At 32.6% G+C, this 20,781-nt stretch overlaps 1 protein-coding gene and 1 long non-coding RNA gene across 2 annotated transcripts; both read right to left on the bottom strand.

Annotated features, from left to right (window-relative positions):
* Nucleotides 1–4: 4 nt before the first annotated feature.
* On the bottom strand, nt 5–13,349 carry LOC119635355. The gene is made up of 2 exons (XR_005247053.1): nt 13,187–13,349; nt 5–61 (listed from the first exon to the last, which is right to left on the bottom strand). It is a non-coding gene; the product is annotated as an uncharacterized LOC119635355 (long non-coding RNA).
* A 1,883-nt stretch (nt 13,350–15,232) lies between these two features.
* LOC119634286 (E3 ubiquitin-protein ligase RMND5A-like) lies at nt 15,233–16,565 on the bottom strand. Its single transcript, XM_038028358.1, is given in 3 exon segments — nt 15,233–15,318; nt 15,375–16,160; nt 16,232–16,565. Coding segments are annotated over 3 exon segments (1,206 nt in total).
* Nucleotides 16,566–20,781: the final 4,216 nt, after the last annotated feature.

Below are 20,781 nucleotides of genomic sequence, written 5' to 3'. Positions count from 1 at the left end.
TTCACTGGTTTTTTTTTTTTTATTTTTTTTATTTTTTTGGTAACGTGTGTTTGGCTAAAAACTGGGAAGAAAACTAATTTTTATTTTAATTTAAACAAATACATCACATAAATATCATAAATTTTATTATTAAACATTTACTTTAACAAAAGTACATTAACATGTTGATTATATTCTTTTCATTATTTTTATTTTTCATTATTTATACTAAGACAGGTGCATATGACAGGTGCAAAGTGTTAAGTGGAAGGGGGCACGAAGAATAAATGTTATAAAGTACTATTATAATAAAGGTCTCTTATCTAAGTAAACGCTGAACAAATTATGCGATAAATAATGCATGTATGTATTCATGTATAAAGTATACGTAAAGTAAAAAGGGCGTAATTAACAATTTGTTTTTTTTTTTTTTTTTTTATTTTTTTTTTTTATTAAATATTCCATTGACCTGTGGATATGGAACGATTTACCATTTCATGAATTGAAGACAAAAAAAAAAAAAAAAAGAAGAAAAAATGAAAACATCGGGTTAGGCCGACTATACCATACAACACATTGTCAATCACAATTCCTAATTTTTGCCATACAACGCAAAATTTTTATATTTTATAGTTTTATAGGGACATACTATTATGGGATTGTATATCAAAAAACAGTGCCCAAGGGGTCCCCAGATTGAGGCACTGTTTATACCATAACACATTAAAATTTACCCTTTTCTGCCCCATAAACGGTAAATTTTCGTGAAATCCTTACATAGGGTATGATCCAAAAAATAGGCCAAGATGATCCAACGTTTTCGTAGCAATCTATTACTTAGCTATTTTTGCCAAGAAATTTTGAAAATCGCATTGTTTTCCATATGACAACTTAGGGCCTTATGTGGGGAGCGGTCGAAAGCGTGGACCGATCCGAACGGTTTTCAACGGCGTTCGTGCTCGAGTCAAAATACGTCACTGTACCAAAATTCACTAAAATATCTCAAAAAATGCGACCTGTAGCTCTAACGCAAATTTCCTTGGACAGACGGATACACAGGCTTAAATCAATTCAGAGTATTATTCTGTATCTATCAGTATAATAAAAGGCAGGTCTATCTTAAGCCCTTCCGCGTGTTACATACTTCCGCACTAACTTAATATACCCCACACAACAAGTGCTGTAGAGTATAAAAATTACAAGCAAAGTTTATTCCGAATAATTAATCTTGACACAAACATATAACATAGAAAATAAGAAGAAAAAAAAAAAGCAAGGAAATTATATTCTACTAAGTCTAGTCTACTAAGGCCAAGATTAAGTGATCATCGATTAAGTGCTTCGAATACGCAAAGCTTTTATAGAGTCTCACAGATGCACACTTGCAACATCAGTCTGGATGATGGAAATATAATAAGTCGGTTCAGACTCTCTGTCTATAGACCTTGGTGGAGGTCGAATATTTTTATACAATCGACCATGATCAAGAAAATCAAGATTTCCTTTACAATAAATTTCACAAAGGCCCCATAACTAATCATATTTCCACGATTATATTATAAAAACATATATATATATATATATATATATATATTTTTTTTTTTTTTTCGAGCTACTTTCTGAACTAACTTCTCGAAGGTATTGTAGTTGGTTTCGAGTCTATATTTTCCAATTTGTTTATTTACAGCTTGGCAAATTGCTATAATAAAACTTATAGACGGACGGATAGACAAATGAATGATTCAATTTATATAAACTAAGCCGGATTAATTTTTTCTCCATAATTGATGAAACCTCTCAAGAAATTGTGCAAAGTCTTTTCCGTCTTTCAATACTTTTTCGTTCAATAACAAAACAGAATACGCTTTAGTCACACGCGTCTGGTCATCTATTCATCACATTACAACCTTACTAGCATTAGCTTATTAGCAATGCAATTGCCAGTATACTTGTCCGATTTAAAAAGTCGACGTGTACACCTTATAATGCTTTCGAGATAAAACAAGAGCAATGTGCAAAAAGTGATCTATGCTCGATCATAGTCACAGGAATTCGATCATATTCGAATGAATTGATTGATTGTACGCTCAATTAAAAGTTTACTCATTATATCCTACTTTATTATATCCTACTACTATACCAATTATACCCATACATCGACTCATGGCACAAATCCATTCATTAAGTTTGTGCTTATGTACAGCTTGTAAGACGCAGAAAAATTTGAGATAGATTCACCCTTTTATTGTACCAATCCCTTTTTGAACGCAGCAGTTGATCGATATGTGAGCCCTGGCCTGCTTGGGTACGGCCCTTCGAGGAGTATTCGTGGTGGCTGCGGTTTACACTGTTCCAAGCCAAAATGGAACAAATCGAGATTAGGATAGGCCTCAACACTGACCAGAGTGAGCTTATTGAGCCATGCACAATAAACAATCTGGACTCCAGTGTTGTTTAGACCCCTAGTTTATAGGGATTGTCTAACTTTCTGGAGGGCGTGGGTTACGCTTAAATGACCTATGTGCCTTGGTCCACCGTGGGGTTAAGCCCTCGCTGGCAGGGCTTACCCACGCTAAACCCATGTCACAATCTATACCAATTGAATAATTTCCTCATTTAGGATGTCTGTCCGTGTTACATTGACCGTAACAGCAATTTGGCATAACCATTAACCATTGAACCATGTAGATTTTTAACTAGACGCCATAATACTCAGTGGTTGCCATAACAAGTATGCACTTACACAGCGACACAAACAAACCAAAATATATAAATAATAGATAAAATAGATATTTAAAAAGTATATTAAGCTTGTTTAACATAAATCATGTCATTTGACATTTTGACGCACTCTCCTATATGACAGCTTTAACGGAAGTTACGTATTTGCCTGAGCGTAATTAAGTGTCATTAAGTGTGGGGCATTTAATGGTCGGCTGTACCCGACTACAATATTTTCACTTGTTTTCTCATTTCATTTTATTAACCGTGTCTTTTTATCTGTTATTTTCATTTTTGACTTTTATCAGCATCAGTTGGAGTGTAATTGAAGACTGGAAGTTAATCTTACCTAACTTTCAGTGAGATTTTTAAAGTAAACGACTCTTAAGTCTGCTTTCTTATAATGATTTTAATGGGCAGGCGGAGTTTGCTCTTGACTTGCATATAGTGTACATATATACATATATATAACATTGTAATTCCCGGTACGAGGCCTTCTGCAATCTAGCCGATAAATGACAAAAGACTATAGATAATGATAGTGTATATTTCGATGCTACGAGCTTTGTAAGAAATATGTTTTAGATAAAAGTCACTTTTTCAACTTGTACATCCAATACTGTAAGACTTTATATCCCAAGACTTATTTACATGCGTGATCAATTTGTGAAAAACACTATTACAGTCCATATCTGACAGAGTAGGCAAAGTGTTTCGACTACCAATTCTCAATGGTCGTAGGTTCGATTCTCAAGTGCGATAGCCTGAGATGGCTAGACTTTAGTCCTCGATTTTCTTTTTCTAGTTAAATTAATAGTAATAAGACTGATGTGACTACACTATATATATATATATATATATAAACACATGGATGCGGTACTAGATAGTTAGTATAAAGATATAAGATATCGAATATCTTGCTGTCCTAATAACGAATATTAATGAGACGACTTTTATTATTGTTAGTATTGACTTAAGATTTTCGCTCACTCATTCGAAATTGAAAACTTTAGATATTCAGTGAAGTGATTCGCTTCAAGTCACATATTGCGTTTTGCTGTTTTCTTTTATTTTGCTTTCGTTTCTGTTCTTCTGTGATATTGTTTTTGGTACAATTCAATGCTTACTCATATCGTTATCGTAATCTAAGTGCTTACCTGGCAACGTAGTTATTTTTGACATTGGCACTAATTTCTGTTTACGCTATCGTTAAGGTTAAATGTGTTTACAAATTTCAATAAATACGTATGGATGTATGTATGTATGTAAGAATTTGTAAAATAATTTAAAAAAAAAAAAAAAAAAAAGAAGTCATATTTTATACGATTGCTACACGAATTAATAATGAAAGATATGACGGACTCCTTTGCCATGTGACAACATGAAAAAAAAAAATTTATTTTTATTTATTTACTTATCTTTTCTTGTTCTTTTCATTTTCATTTTTATTTTTGTTTTTTTTTTTTTTATTATTTTTTTTGTTTTTGTTTTTTGTTTTTCAATTAACAAACGCGGCAACTATTTCAACGTTCAAGATTTACAAGCTTTTGTCAATGGGGAGTTGTGTTGAAATTATTAACAAAGTTTTCGTTGTGTGCGTTCACGTTTTGAACTCTTTTTTTTTTTTTTTTTTAATTTATCTGTCAATTAATTCGTGTGCATGTGAGCAGTTCCTTATGCTATTTGTAAGGTTAATGTTAAATTCTTTATTAAATACTCCTAGTTTTATTTATTTATTTATTTATTTGTTGTTGTTGTTGTTGTTGTTATTGTTTTATTTAAATATGAAAATGAAAAAGTTGTGCTTAAGCAAAGGGCGCACACACAGCAAGACAAAACGGATGGACAGACGTATAGATAGACTGAAATTAATTGTTTACAAACAATGCAATTATTTTGATTTGTTGTTATTATCGTTTACAAGTTTGTAACAAACAAACATATAGACACACGAGTACGCACGCATACGTATGTACGTGTACGTGTATGGTGTACGCGTGCATGTATACGATCAAGCATTGGCACCCGCACATACACGCACATACATACATACATACATACATACATACATACATACATACATAAATGCACATTAAGCGCGCCCCTGTATATGTCCGAGGGGGTAAAATATATTCATCCATATATTCATATACGCGATTATATTGTTCTTATGCACTAAAGTAATATGGCAGACTATCAGCGAAGTTATTCTCAGTTGCGTTTTTTTCTTTTTTTTTTTTTTTTTCTTTGTGGGATTTTATATTCAACCCTCATTGCGGGAGCTCGCGTATCCGAAAAAAATTGCCGGAATATTCATTGTATCACATCTTTCATAACATGTCGAAATATTCCTATAAAGATCTCATGCTACTGGACTGGCTATTTCTCTATCTCGACTGTTTGTCTGTCATTTGATAATATCAGTGGAAATTTTTCCATTGCAAGAAGCATATTGAAAACAATTTCTGAACAATAAACCCGATTTAACAAGGAACACTATCCGAATATTGGTTGAGTGCTACTGAAAGAATTTCGATCGAGAGATATAGATCGAAAAAAACGATCTGCCGCAAATGTTAAGAACAAATTTAATTTGTGATATCGTTTATAGCAGACATATATGCATTAGCGTCAAATTCTATAGCAGTGATGTTTGTCTTGTGAGCGAGTTTTTGAAATGATAAAATTGAACGTAAAGATATCGTTGAAAAAAGGATGAGACCTTACGTTACGGAGCTCTGAGGAGTCTAGTAAAAGAAGTCTAAAGGCTTAGATCGATTACAATCACTTTCTGAATCGATCTAAGATTGTCTGTCCGTCTGTCCATCTGTCGTGTTCAACCTACAAATCGCAATTTCTTAAATATTTTTGATGAATTTCGGTATACCGATATGTTTTAATTCAAGGCCAAATTCTCTTGAAAAATCGATCAAATCGGTCAAATCTTTTTGCATCACTCGTCATAGCAAGCGTGATTTTAAAAGGTCGCCGTCATACGAATAACTATATATGAAACGAAGTAGTGTACGGTATTTACTTGTACACAATGCCCTACTATACCGTTTTCACTTATTACTAATGATTTTTAAACCGAAGAAAGTATATCATCTAGACATGATCGACATTTTGTGAGTTTAAGTTATAAAATTTTACTTTAACAATACAAACGGAAGGATAAAAAATTAGTTTGCTTTCAAAAATCAATATAAATTGATTGAATGATATATAGATTCAATACTTTTTAGATTACAATATTCCCTTTAAATCATTGAAAAATTGTTTATGAACGCGCGCGCGAAAAAGAATTGGAGAAATTTTTATGCCATTTATGTCGTAACAAACAAAAAACGTACTCATTATAATCGCACTATAATAATAATGAAATGTTTTACGTGCCTTTTTACCACTGATTATATTTATAATCATTAATATAGTATGTTGTGTGTGATGGATGTGTGCTTGCTTCTATTATAGAACGGCCTAGTTAACCGTTTAGCTACTTAGCTGCCTTAAAGACCTTACGAATCATAACATAATACTAATAATAATAGCTGACGAAACTGTCATCTGCCTTGATTATCATCAATTAAGACATGAGAGTTCGATCTGAACTCATATATGGGTTTTTTTTTTTTTTTTAATTTTGATTTAATCGTTAAAACCGTACGCCGCCTTTTTTGTTTTTTATGCATTATGTTTTAGAAAAAAAAATAAGAAAAAAAAAGACAAAAAATATCTTCAGGTTTTTTTTTTTTTTTTTTTTTTTTTTTTTCTTTTTTTACATGAAAATCGTTTCACAGAAGACATTGTAGTGCGTTTTTTATTTGTTTGCAATAATTATTTCATGAATGAATTATTGTTATCAGTTCAATTATAAATTGTTCTTGTTGCTGTTGTTCTTGTTGGTTTAGTGCAAAAAAAAAAAAAAAAAAAAAAAAAAAAGGAACAAAACTGAAAATAAATATAATAATAATGCAAAGTTGTAAAACGCGCACTGACCTATAATAACATAATTTGTTGTTTCTTTTTTTCCATTTATTTTTAATTCTTTCTTATAAATGCACGATATGAAGAAAATTACTGCAAATAAATATCAGAATAAAGTAAATTATATGCAGCATTAATACCAAACTGGTACTAAACAATTTTAGTTTTTCTTTTCAAAACGATAAGTAAAACATTCGAGTTGAATTAAGAACAACTATGATATACGTTTTGGTACTCTATACTTTCTCTCTACTTAGGTCTACTGCCCCCACCACTACCATTCACAATTTAATTACATTTTTTATCAAAATCTTAATTCACTTGAATTCAATGAATGCATATCTACCGCTACGGCTTATTTTAATCATTCTAATGCAATATTTACTAAAAACTTGAAAATCGCTCGTAGTTTTCCATATATAACTAGAAGACATTCTTCTATACGAAGTGGTAAAGTGAAGATGTAACAGATATATAGATGACAGTTTTAGTAATCGATCGAAATAGTTATCCCAAACGCTCAGGCACTCATTCAGTGTTAACGGCGTAATAAATGGAAAGATTTATTTTGTATAAGGTCTACAAAGTAATTCCCGATCTTTGCTGATAAAATTCAAATTGAATTAATAAATACTTGCTACAAAGCTGAATAATCAATTGATATACCTTTGGCTTTTTATCGGGCAGCTTGCAGACCCACCCTTGCGATAGAATTTTCATGGATTCGAGGGGAAATAATTATTAAATCATTTTCGCTCATCTTCGACTTCATCGGACTACTGATCTATTAAATATGACTGAACTGATCTCAAACAAAGCCAATTAGGAGGAAACAAGTTTGGAGAATAATTCATAGCTGACGGTCAATTTCTTATCCGCCGAGACGGCCCGAGTAGGTAAGAGCCGCGACTACCAAGTCACTGTCGCAGTTTCGAATCTCAAGTAAGGTAGAGTTTTCTTTGATCATAGCTGTAGAGCTGTGGCCACCATCTCCCAATTTCTTTGCCTATCCTCTCTTTTTTCTGACAGTCACCGTCTCACAAGTGAATCAGCGAGATCCCCTGAGCGATTGGTCATATTTAAAAAAGAAAAAAGGAAAAAAACTTCTTGCGTTGCATTTGCTATGCGTATGAGAGAACGTTCGTCGTGAAGCTAAAAATGTTTTCGAGTTCGGGTGTTTCTCTTTCAAGCGCACGATATACGTTGTGCTAGTTGGACTTGGTATATTTCAGATACTAGACCAGAAGTTTGCAGTACACGATTCCTCTCCAATTCCAGCAAATAAAGCTCCAGACTATTGATCATCCTCAAGACTATAATTTTTTCGCGTTATATCACTCAATTAACTTTGTAACCGTTCCATCCCTTATTGCATTTTCATTATAAGCTAACTGTATCACTTCCGTAGCCGCATTTCCGTTTTTTGCCAGTTTAACACGCAGTACTTTAAATGCTACCAGATGAGATCGATCTCTTTTCAGTTTGATATACACGGAACGACACTTATATCGTACAAGCACTACTATCCAAATTGACTGAACGCAACCGGTAGACTTTATTAAACGACAAATTGCAAGGTAGAAAATTTTTTCGTAAACCTAATAATATCAGCAAGAGGATGTAACGAACTGCACCCACCAGCTGAAGACACGAGTTATACTACGGCTAAGTTCAATGCAAGACGGGTTTATAAAAGAGGACTTCTTTTTATTTACATTAGAGTTATTATTGAGATGACCGGCAAATTTTTGACATTAACAACAACAAAAAGTATTAAAATCCTGTTGCTCCATTTTACATTTCTTCCATTCTTCACGTTTCTCGTTTTATTTCTTTCATTTACTATAAACTAAAAACCAAATAATAGCAGTACAGCTGGCACCAATAGGACACAATACTGTGTGCAGTACCGCATAGCTGAACGGATCGAGGGGATATGACTCGTGCCTGTCAAATCGGTGTTTGCAAATTTGTGACATAACCTATACCGTTTACTTTGAACTTTACAGCAGCGGCTTCTAATCGATACTCCCCTCTGCAGTGGTATAGATATTAGCATTAGACATAAGTTCGCTGATTACTACTTTAAACTATCATAAATATCTACCTTTACTGAAATTGTGTACTTAAATATCTCCGCTATATTGTCGTAGTTTAAGCTATTAATCAAAAAAAAAAAAAAAAAAATTAAAGTATTGATCAATTCGCCCGAAGATATATAATTAAAATATTTTTTTAACTTTTCTGTCTTTTTCTTTTTTCTTAGCTCCCGGGAGGTATAGGAGATATTAGACATTGCGTCACTTGTTCTCCTTCATAAAGAGTAAATGCAGTACCAAGCTATCATATAAACGCTGCATTATAAGTGACACAACAAATCGAGAGCTCGTCAAGCTATTTGAATAGAAGAACTTTATAGAATAAAACAAAGTGATCTTTCTTCTCGCATTGTCTTTGCTTTGGTGGCGTCAATGCAAACGAGTCGATACCTATCTATATTGAAGGCATCAGAATAGAATAGACAATGATGTTTGTTGGGCAGAGTATGTGCAGACAAGCGTAGGTTGCAACTTGCATGTGCGAGCATTAAGTTGTAAAGTCTTGCCTGAAGACACCTAAATCGATACAACAAAATTGATTCGGTTGTATTATGAAGACGTTTAATAACGCAAATCTGTTCGTAGCGATTACAAATTTTGTACTTACGTAGTTGCAAAATTTTCATCGCGCTGAACTCAAGCTTAATCGGTTTGAATTTTTAACATGATACACAAATCAATTGGAAAACATTTTGAAGTCCCCGAAATTTATATGAATTAAGGTAAATGTTATTTTAAATATTTTATCAATTTTTTGAAAATGTTTTTAAAAAACTATATTCGAATTATTTTCGAATTTTTTTGAATAAAATAAAACAACAAAAAAAAAAAAAGAACTAAAAAAACAATTCTTTTAGAAAAGGACAAAGCGATATGCAAGTTAAAGCATTTCATAAGAAAAAGAACCAAACGAGAATGAAAACAAGCTACCTCCGTTGTAACTTCTTACTAATTCCTTATGCATTCCACTTGTCATATGTATGTTTTGTATAAACCGCCCAGATTCCACAAGTACGGTATATAAGCCGCCCAGATTTCACAATAGGGTTACTATCTTGTTCTCTTTCTATGCTATGCAACTAGTAAAAAGAGAAAATAATGGACCTGCATTCGAATTTAGCATTGAATAAGCGACATTAAAAAAGCAATAGCAAAAGCATAGCAAAAACATTTTGATGGCAATGGTTTTGAAATAATAGTTTACGCAAAAATTTTCGATTAATATATATAAATTTTGATTCCGACAATTAGAAAGGCGGTAAATTGGCGAACATTTTTATTTAAGCAAACTTGCAAATTTCATGACATCTTGAGGAGAACTTAGCTTTTCCATAACCTTCAGTTATGTGCTGTATCTGTGGGGCAACGCAGGTAACAAAGTATAACTTATTAGGCCAACTGAATGTTGAACCCGCGCACTCAATAATTTTTGCCATTTTTTGCAAATGAACTGAACATACCCTAACCCATACAATGGTGCAGAATATCATTACAAACCAATCTAAAAACATATGTTTTCTAAAAAAGTGATAACGTTTCCGAAGAGTAAGAATCATATATCGTAACTACCAAATATTATATACGATATTAATTCTCGTGTATGATGCTGATCCAATATACCATTAAAGGTAAGTTCTCGCTGTAACATGTAACACGTATATATTATGAATCGAAATAGCAACATCATTAATATCTAGCCCGAAGAACTGACTTAGTAACATATTGAAAAGATTGTTACCTAAAAGTTCTGTCAGGTGAAATCCTTATAAATCCTAATATTTTTCGTTAAGCTTAAGTTGATGTCAATAAGTGGAAGAAAGTGGAAGAATTTTATAAAATTTTTTCTGTTCAAGTAGAGCCTTTGAAATTGCCGACAGACGTGATCATTACCCTTTCACGCTAATCAAGAACGTACCAGCTTATGGGATCTCTAATAACTAAACTTTATAATGATACGTTTTTTTTTTGTTTTCTTTATATCTAGCACAGAAAGTAAGTGTATTCTGTGGGCTAAATATTTGCAATCCGTAAGCCGATGCATTGAAGAAGTCATCCTTGATCCAGCGTAAACAGCTCTCTGTCTATTATAATCCCGACAGTGACTTGAAGACTTTTAATAAATAAACAAAAAGCTTTCTTGTTCTCTTGCTAACTGGAATAGTGATAAGTCCGTCCATATTTCGGAAGATGTGAATGTATATTGTTTCATCTGTGCTAAGCGTACGATCTGAAAAGTTTATGCAAAGCATTAATTTAGGTTCTAAAGTACGCAATTAATTAAATGGGCTCAACAATGTGCGCATAACTACTTTGATAAATATTTAGTCGAAACATATGTCTTGTGTCGTGTTTTTATACTAATAATATTTTCCTTTTCATTTCAATCATATGTGATCCTCATTGTATCTCGCAACCAGCTATCGTAACCTCACCAAACGCGTTGAGCTTAAGTATAAAAAGAATAATGTGAGAGTTGATCAGACATATCAGTGTGTGTGGTCAGGCAAATGTTTAAATAAGCAAAATGTTAACATTTTAATTTTTATATGATCAGATCGGCGATAAAATTGATCTAGTTATACGTTAAAATCGATTCATTTTCATGTGTCTATATAAAAACAAGTAAAAGCCCTTTAGCGGATCATGGCGCTCTACTAAATACTATCCTAGAATTATTCATATAGTGACAATAGCGTTCGCCGTGTGGACAAGGTACGTTAGTATTATCGAATTCCATCTCCAAACTTGTGACCGGTAGGCTGAACGCAAGAAATCAAGACGGACAGACAAGCTTATATCGACTAAAAAAATCATTCTCAAATCCATCTGGGTGTTGCATATATCTGCATAAATTTAATATAGCCTTGTAACGCAAATAGTGTAACGAGCTATGGCAAGCAAGGCTTCGTCTTATTACCGACAAAGCAGTCAAAATCGTCAACGAAGAAACCGAAAATTAAAAATTTAAGCTATCGCTCAAAGTTGACTAACTTCAAGAAGTCGCTCTATAGATTTTATTGCCAACCAGTATCCATCAAGTCTAGGCCTGGTACCTTATCTATTGCTGAACCGCAAAAAAAAAAGAGAAGGAAAAAGCACCACAAGCAATTGTTAGACACAGGCTTCAAAGAACCTGCCCTAGAATGACTCCAGAGTTGGAGTAAATAGATCGAAAAATCTCTGATCAAAAAATGTACGCAGATTAAAGAACAGAGAGTAAATTGGTAAATGAAATGCATTTTAATTGGATAATTTATGTTTCGCATATGCTTATACAGTGCATGTGAACTTTTTAAATGATCTATTGAATGAATGAAGCTTAAATTTGCGGTAAATATGAGTAAGAATTGATTTTCGACTTTCTAAAGTCCATTCACTGATAAATGAATAATTATTCGAAATAATTGATGAAAAAAGATTTTCTTCACGTCTCAAGATCAGATAGATAGAAATGCATATAAATGATCAAAACGAAAAATTCAAATCCTGTAGGAGTTAATCGAAAAGATTTCAATAAATGTACATTCCCTGTTAAAATTGAAATTCTTTTGATTTATTTTTAAAATATCATATATGCGTATATAACTCGTTAAAGAGAGACTTGAGGAACCAAGCCTAAAAATACCTTAAAGGCATTGACATGAAATGCCGATAAAAGGAAAACATAAATACGTATGTAAGCGAATGCAAAAAGGCGATAATTTGTAAGGAGGTGTAGGGAGATAAACACAGGCACGCACAACGCATTTAACGCAATATTTTTTTTTTTTTTTTCAAAAATAAGCCTTAAGGTTTCGGATTTCATTAATATTCACACTTTACGGGAAAGGGTCTTTGACAAAACTTAGAAAAACCAGTTTTCTCTTGCTTATTGTTTATGCGACTGCGCGTTTACTTCGATAGATGTTCTTGCCTGTGAATGCAATTTTGCTAAAAGCAAATATATATTATACGCTGCTTATTGGTTATGTGGTATGTGGTATGTGGTATGTTGTATTTTTTTTTTTATAAAAAAAAAAAAAAAAAAAAAAAAAAAAAATCAGTAAATTACACATGTAGCCAGTATGAGGGTTTTATTTTCTTATTTATTATTTTCAAATAAAAATCACGTAATTGTGTTCGATAATCGAAATATCCGTTGACAATTATTAAAACGGAAAAAAAACAAAAAAAAATCACTTTCTTTGTTAAACAAACAAAACACGTTTTTTTTTTTTTTTTAGATTTTTTTTGAGTGGCGTTAATTAAATTCCTTTTTTTAATTAAAATTCACGTAATTTACGTTCTTTTGTGAACCACTTTAAAGCTGTTTAATAAAAAAAAAAAATAAAAAAAAATAAAAAAAAATATATATATATATATATATATATATATGTGTGTGTGTATATAGATAAGCTTACTCAGAAATCTCTGAGCAATACGTCAAAACAGTTAAATTCCAATCGAAACAGGTGAACTGACAAATATAACCGCCAGTACGTTGTACGTGATGACAAAAACGAAGGTTGTTGTTTATGAAAAAAAGAAAAAAAAAAAACAAAAAACACTGACTTTTAATTTTTCTAAATTTCCTTTTATGGCAAATTATTTAGTAAAAATTATTAATTTTACAAAATAACTCTCTCTTTATATTACTTCTTATTAATTATAGATTTATTTATTTTTTCTTGTTTTTTTTTTTTTTATTTTTTTTATTTTTTTTTTATTTTGGTCGGTTGCGCTTTGCCTTTTTTCCCCCAGTTAGTTCGTACGGCAAGTTTTATTTATACTGTTTTCATTGAATTTCGAAGTAAACCTACTTATAAATAATTTTTTTATTTCCATCTCCTTCTCTCCTTTTCAACGATCAACAAACATTAGCTGCGAGAGTGAAGAGAAAGTGCAAGAGAGTTAAATCAAAACAAAAGAGGCAGAGAGAAAGAGACTGAGACTGAGAGAGAGAGAGAGAGGGAGAGAAAGACGAAATACTTACGTGTAACTAGCTCTAATATAAAAACGTAAACTTCATTTACGATATGTGAATGCAACCGTTTACTCTCCTTTAACTCTCATCGCTCGCTCCCACCTTCTTCGCTTATTTTTACATTTTATTGCAATTGTTAATAGTTAACATTGTGTTATAACACTCGCACACAATATAATGTTAGGTTATTTAAAACACATTTTGAACTTAATAAAAACTTGCAATATTAGACTTAATGTCAAGTATATTGTATGATTCGATTCAGATGAAATGAACGATCAATATTATTGACACTATCGAGAAAAAAAACACAAAAAAATAAAAGACCTATGAATTTGCTTGATTCCTTCTATACAATGGGAATGCATAGGGGCAGAGATTCTCATCAAGCGATAAGCTTCGCCCCACACGGTAAATTCTACTTCTTTACACATTTACTTTTAAAGTGTAAAGTTTAAAAAAAAAAAATTTTTTTTACGGGGGGAGGGAGTAAAAAACAAAAGCTACTGCTATTTTGATCGCATGGTACTTGGAGAGGAAAATATGAATGTCCTATCCATCATATAGGATGGATCGAAGCACGTAGAGGCATATGCAGAAAACAAATATCGTGACCGCGTAATATTCATAACTGGACGCAGCAAGAAGCCGAGAAGTACGCAAAATAATACCATAAAACGCATGTAATCACTTATATCCAGCAATGTACATAGTAATTAGAAGAAGAAGGGGACTCTAATACTCTAAAAAAAAAAAAAAAACTGTCAAAAGACCTCTTTCTTTTTTTTGTTTTTGTTTTTTTTTTTTTTTTTTTGGGGGGAACTTATTAAGCCCTTTCAGCATTAGCCTTACGGTCTGCATCGGACACAACTCGAAACAGCTTACGTCCAGCTTTCTTACTTCGTTTACCATTAAGTATTTACCGCTTCGGAAAGAACAAAATTTTTTTTCACAATCGAACGCACACGTTTTTAACGAGTAAATTCCACATTTGACTAATGACGGATCACTGGTGATTAATCATAACATACGTATATCCATTTGCATATAACTTTTGCGTATAGATTTGCTACACCTATTGACTTGAGTGCGAGCACTACTTACTTACTGTCACTCATATGCTATTGTGTTTTTGTACTTTTTGTACAATTCGCACGTGTATTACAGGTACAGATTCTTTTAACAACCCTACTGGATCGCGATAGATTCGAAATGCCCGATACGGCAGGCAATGTTGATGCATTTGATCGGATGAAAACTTTTACTTAGGGCGATGACGCGCCTCGATTTCGATTAGGTTAAGTTCGTTAAGTGTTCAATTAGTTAATTTAATACATTACAGGCCGTCAAGTTTCACTTGGCTTTAATTAATCAAAATATCTTTTAAATATTCGATTCGTTAATGCAAAACAAATACACAGTTTAATTTCTTTAGAGGAATTTCTTCATTAATCTACCGCTTTCATATAAAGCAAGCGTATGTTCAGCGATGACGGCTCTCGCCTTTCTCGATAGGTAATTGGTTGCGACAATATCAAAAATTGATAACTTTTCTTGATTGCATAATCTACGGGAACAGTAACGGCTCCGAATCTATTTATAGATCGATAATTTTCCGGTCATCTGCTTTATAGCGAGTAAGGCGGTCAAAGCAGTACATCCCGAATTGATAATCATTGATAAATCGGAATTCTTTCTTATGCCCAATGTATGGCAGGCATCTTTTAAAAATACACATGACGCTTTAGTCCACATATCCGCCGATATTAAATGTTTATATGGAGAATTTTCAATTCCCAAGGGCAAATATATAAAGCAACCCATTAATTTAGGAATTTCATTTTCAAAATGATCAACAAATTTATAAAAATTATTGCGCGCATATAATATGGCTTCTGTTTGAACGGGCATTCCACGCGATATAATTTGCAAGAAAGCCAAACGATGTAATTCAAATTCCAAGGAAGAATTCCTGGCTTTCAATTCATTAGAATACCGGTTAGACCATTCTAAAGCCGGTTTTAAATCGCGCTGCTGTATAGCCTGCCAGATGCGATAAATTTCGGTCAATTTGTTTTGCGAGCCAAAAACCTTCTCGCCAACTAGATCGGCGGGTGTTTTAAATTTTGCAATCAGCAACCGAGGCACGTTGTACACGACTTGGCGGCAATAATGATTCGCATTTACCTTATTTATTAGCATCATGTTCTTTACAACTTGTAAAGCATTAAACCGTTCAGCCTGCGTCGTCAAATCGACAATAAATTTACAATCAATTACTTTACCCGCTTCGGGAAAGCAATCATGTATATCCCTACAATTGGCCGATAAATGACGCAATTTCTCATTAAATTTTTGTAAAGCATCAGTTATAATAAGAACTTGAATATCAGTCATGCAGACAGGAGGAACTATAATGACAAGGAAAAAAAAAAATAGTTTAGTATACTAACTACCAAAAGCCTATAGCACATATACGTACGTTCCATTTTCACTTGCATATCTGTATCGTTATCATTCATATCAGCCATTGGTTGACCAACAACAACATCATTATCATAATCATCATCATCATTATCGTCGTCGATATTGATGTCAAAGTCAACATAAAGCCGATGATCGTTGATCATTTCTTGATTTGCTTCGCTAAGAGTTCGCAACAGTTTCTCTAATAAACGTGTAAGATCACCAATTTCATTTGCAGAATTCTGGCTTATCTCCGCAAATTTATTGACAACAATCCTCTCAAGTTCAGTCTCCTTTTCCATAGCGTTTACAGTCTCGAATTCAATAGAGGATGACGACGATGCCGCCATTATTTACCTTTCAATTTCAAGTGTTTATTTTATTAAAATTTTTCCAAAATATAATTAATTTCTCAATAATTATGAATGAGTTTTCTCAATCGTTAATCCTTTTCACTGGCGCAATGCTCGCTTATTTCCACGACTTATTATTATAATTAAGCAAAAGTAAAGAAAATATTATTCGGTTTTCCTTGGAATGCAATTTTTTAAGCCTATTAAGGCATGCAGGCATGCATGTCAAGAGAAGAGAATATGACATTTGAATATTTAACAATTATTCCCATTCTATCTATGTTTTATGAAAATATCTTCTTTTTTTTTCTTTTTTTTTTTTTGAATACATTTGCAAGCAAAAATATAATTACAGTAGAAAAATGAATGAATATGAATACAGTGTCCTGACTTAGGTATAACTCTGTCTAGGAAGAAGAATATCTTCTGCTCCTTTCTTAATAATACCCTCTGTTGATTTTAAACACGCGTACTGCTTTCAAAAATGTTGAGCTTTCTGAGAGGTCGTGGAAAACGCAAAATACTCTTTATCCTCTTCTCTTGTATTTGTCACCGCTTTCTTGCTTGTAATGGCTCCGCTTAAACACAATCAGGCTACTCCCCTGAGGGGAATAGATTGCTATACCCTTGCTATATCCTACACCACTTGCAGTACAGAGTAAACTAAATTTGTCTGCAGCACTTAGAAGAAGAACTTAAGTAGAATTCAGCTTTTATTAGATCGATCAATTCAGAAAAGGATAACTCTGTCTGCCCGTCGGTCTGTCTGTCTGTCTGTCTGTGTTTGTGTTTGTGTTCAAGCTACAGTTCGCAATTTCTGAGATATTTACTTTGATAAAATTTGGTACACTGACGTGCATTGACGCATAAAAAAATGCTCTTGCATATGGTTTGGATCGGTCTTTTCGACATTTTCAACTACTCGCATTTTGAACGACCTATTTTGAAACATCGTTCTAGCGAAAACAAATTGCAATTCTCAAATTTTTTCTCGACAAAGCACGCTCTGTAATGATGCGAAAATTTTCAATTGTCTGGAGAAATTTTTTGAACACCCTCCCGCCATATGACAAAAAGGCTTAATTCTCGTTGCTACCTATTGGAGATTAGATCACAATAGTAGTTTAACATAAAAAAATTAACTGTAGCATATTTGGACATTTTGGATCTCGTCCCATATTTTAGATCCTAACCTACATATGAGAATTTTAACGAAAATTGATCCATTCTGGAGCAGAAAAGCCTAAATCTCATGATGAGCAGTAACATGAGCAGTCACAATATTAATTTGGTATAAAAACGGTATTTTTGGATCCTACCCTATATAAGGATTTTCATAAAAATTTTTGCTTCGAATGAAGAAACGTAATTGGCAAAGTAGGTTTGTAGGGTATCTAATTGGGCCGGACTTAATCGGCTATAATGTTTTCACTTGTTTTCAATATTTTCGCTCTGTGCAATTATCCCGCTATTCCAATAATTAAAATGGTTAGAGAGAATTTCATGCCCGTAAAGAGTCCTCTACCCAATTAATGAATTTACAATCCATTGTCGCTCTATAAAGTATGATCGTCCCCCCTCATCCAATATTTGTAAAATGGAATATGCCACTTAAGGATATTATGAATTCATTCATTTTTATGTTATTTCTTTTATTTATTATATTTATTAACACTTTAACTAAGTAAACATTTATTATTAATATTTATTTTAATTAATTACGAATGTTTGTTATGGAGGAGTTCACTTACCATATATGCTATGCTACATTAGTCCTATTCTACATATATATATCTTATCCTACATATATATATATATATATATATATATAAGCATTCATGCCTAAGCGAGTGTGTATGTTTGTATTGCTTTAACTTCTTGCTTGTGGCTACTTTCGCTCGTTTTTGCTCATATTTCAATTATTGTACACATACGTATTGACTTTGCACTGCTTTGTTTTGCCTATATTTATGAAAATGTGTTAATTATTTGCGATTTCCTTATTTGCTGCTATTAAGTTGAGATTTTTCTGAAAGATTTTTTTATTGGAAAAAACCAAATCAAATATACTTTCGGATAGATAAAACTTCTTGTGCGGTCCCATTCGCTTAATTATAATTTCAAAAGTTTAACACTTTCACTGCCAGCAACGACATACACCACATTTGCTTATATAATCCAATATATATATGTTCAATTGATTTGTTTGCGAACGCCTGTTTCGCTTAGTTTGAAAGAAATCTGAAAAAACATTATAGTCCGATAAAGGTAATACACTTCGTCCAACACAATATTTCACTAAATATCGCTAATAAAACGTCAAATATTACATATATTTTACGTCTATTTGAAAGTAAAATTTTCACTGCAATCTTTTTGTGATATAGACTCCAGCGTCCCAGCGTCGATGTACTTCAAATTTGATAAAACTATTTTTCACTTAATTTATAAAGGTTTACTTTATGACAGATACCTATAGGGCAAGCAAATTAAAACTGGATCTGTATTATATAAAGATCGGTATCGCAATAGATATTTAAATATTCGATCTTATCCAACCATATAAAGACTTAATACAACCGACATCGCTTTTATGATATCGGATATATTAAGTTTGTGTGGATGTATATAACACTTCGAGGAACAAAGGATAGAGTCATCTTTTATTACACCATTATCTTTCTAGCCGATTAGATTTGTATACGAAGTTTTGGAATCCGTTAAACTTAACCCATCTTGAATGCGTCTATGTCTTACCTTATATCCATAAAGAAGCATTGCTTGTATTTAATCTTTGAGTAACTTCGCTAGACATTTTCAATTGTTTTTTATCATTACCACTATCGAAGAATCTTCTGTTCGCCTTCAAGCGAATCTCTTGTACTCATCATCTCATCATCATTGGATTTTAAAAATAGTTGACTAAATGCGAACGCATCAGTTGGATGATTGCAGTCATTTTTACATTGACTTTCTAGCTGGCCGTAGGGTAAAATTATTTACCAACTTTTCGTTTAATGTATCTTAAGGCCTGTAACTTATAGTTTCGTGGTGCGCACTATTTTAAAATGCAATATGATTTTGGCTACAAATTTCAGACAAATATCTGCCATAAGTTACAAGTTGTAGTTTTTCTTTCGTTAACTAAACCGATTTGTTCAGAATCATTATCTTAATTGATCGAAACTTATCTGTCTGTCTGTCCGTCTGATGTCTTGCAACTCAATCTATAGGTCGCAATTTTTGACATATTTTGATGAAATTATGTTACACTGACGCCTTTTGTCTTAAGGACGAGCGCTATTGAAAATGGTCCGCATCAAATCACTTTTTCGACTATTTTCCATATAAAGCCTTCTTTTAAAATGTCGCGACGTATGTATAACTCTAAGATGGTGTAGAGTATTTATCTACAAAAAATTTCTGTTTTCTATTAAAATATCCGCAGTCGAGAAGTGCTACTTAGTTACTTCAAAACCTTTTTTTCTTTTTGAAGGCTTCATTCACTTAGACAGATTCATTTAAATTATACTCATTTAGCCCCAACACTCTTCCTACTTTTAGGTCTCAATATTTTCCAAAACATCCTGAATGCATTTTTTTTGCTATTTACGAAGTAAGTAAGAGCCTTACTTTTGACATTCATCACCTCCGAGCAATGCCTTCGTATTATAAAGTATTTGATTAAAGACGAAATAAAGAATTTGTGTTAGACTTTAGGTTTTATTTTTTGGTTATTGTAGGTGCGTCCGCAGGAGACCTTAGCCTTGTTTTATATAAGGTTTATACGAGGTTTGTAGGATACCTGTTAAAAACTATATCACATTCTAAATCGATACAAGCTTTCGATTGTCAATTATTATTTCTGCCTATTATGGGCGTGATATTCTTATATGTACGATGTATGTAATCATCTTCAAGGTTATTTATATATATGTGTATGCTAAAGGTAAACTTTTTATTTTAATTGTTCCATTATTGTTTGAAAGGCAAAATCTTATCCGAGAGTTAATATAATTACCGTTGGATTCCATTCATTTGCAAACCGGACCTATGGCTATGAATTAACAGTTTATATGCCATGTGTCTCAATCTTAGTTTTTGTGGCCGTGACTTTTCCAATAACGAATGACAAACATACGGGCAAACGGCCGAAAAACTGTTTCTCCTTAGATGTATATGCTTTATGAAGTCTCTGATGGAAATTTCTGAA

Source organism: Glossina fuscipes, unplaced genomic scaffold (assembly GCF_014805625.2).
Source record: "Glossina fuscipes isolate IAEA_lab_2018 unplaced genomic scaffold, Yale_Gfus_2 0, whole genome shotgun sequence".
NCBI classification, from domain to species: Eukaryota; Metazoa; Arthropoda; class Insecta; order Diptera; family Glossinidae; genus Glossina; species Glossina fuscipes.
Note: the sequence above shows the minus strand (reverse complement) of the source record. Positions and strands in the feature narration are given on the sequence as shown.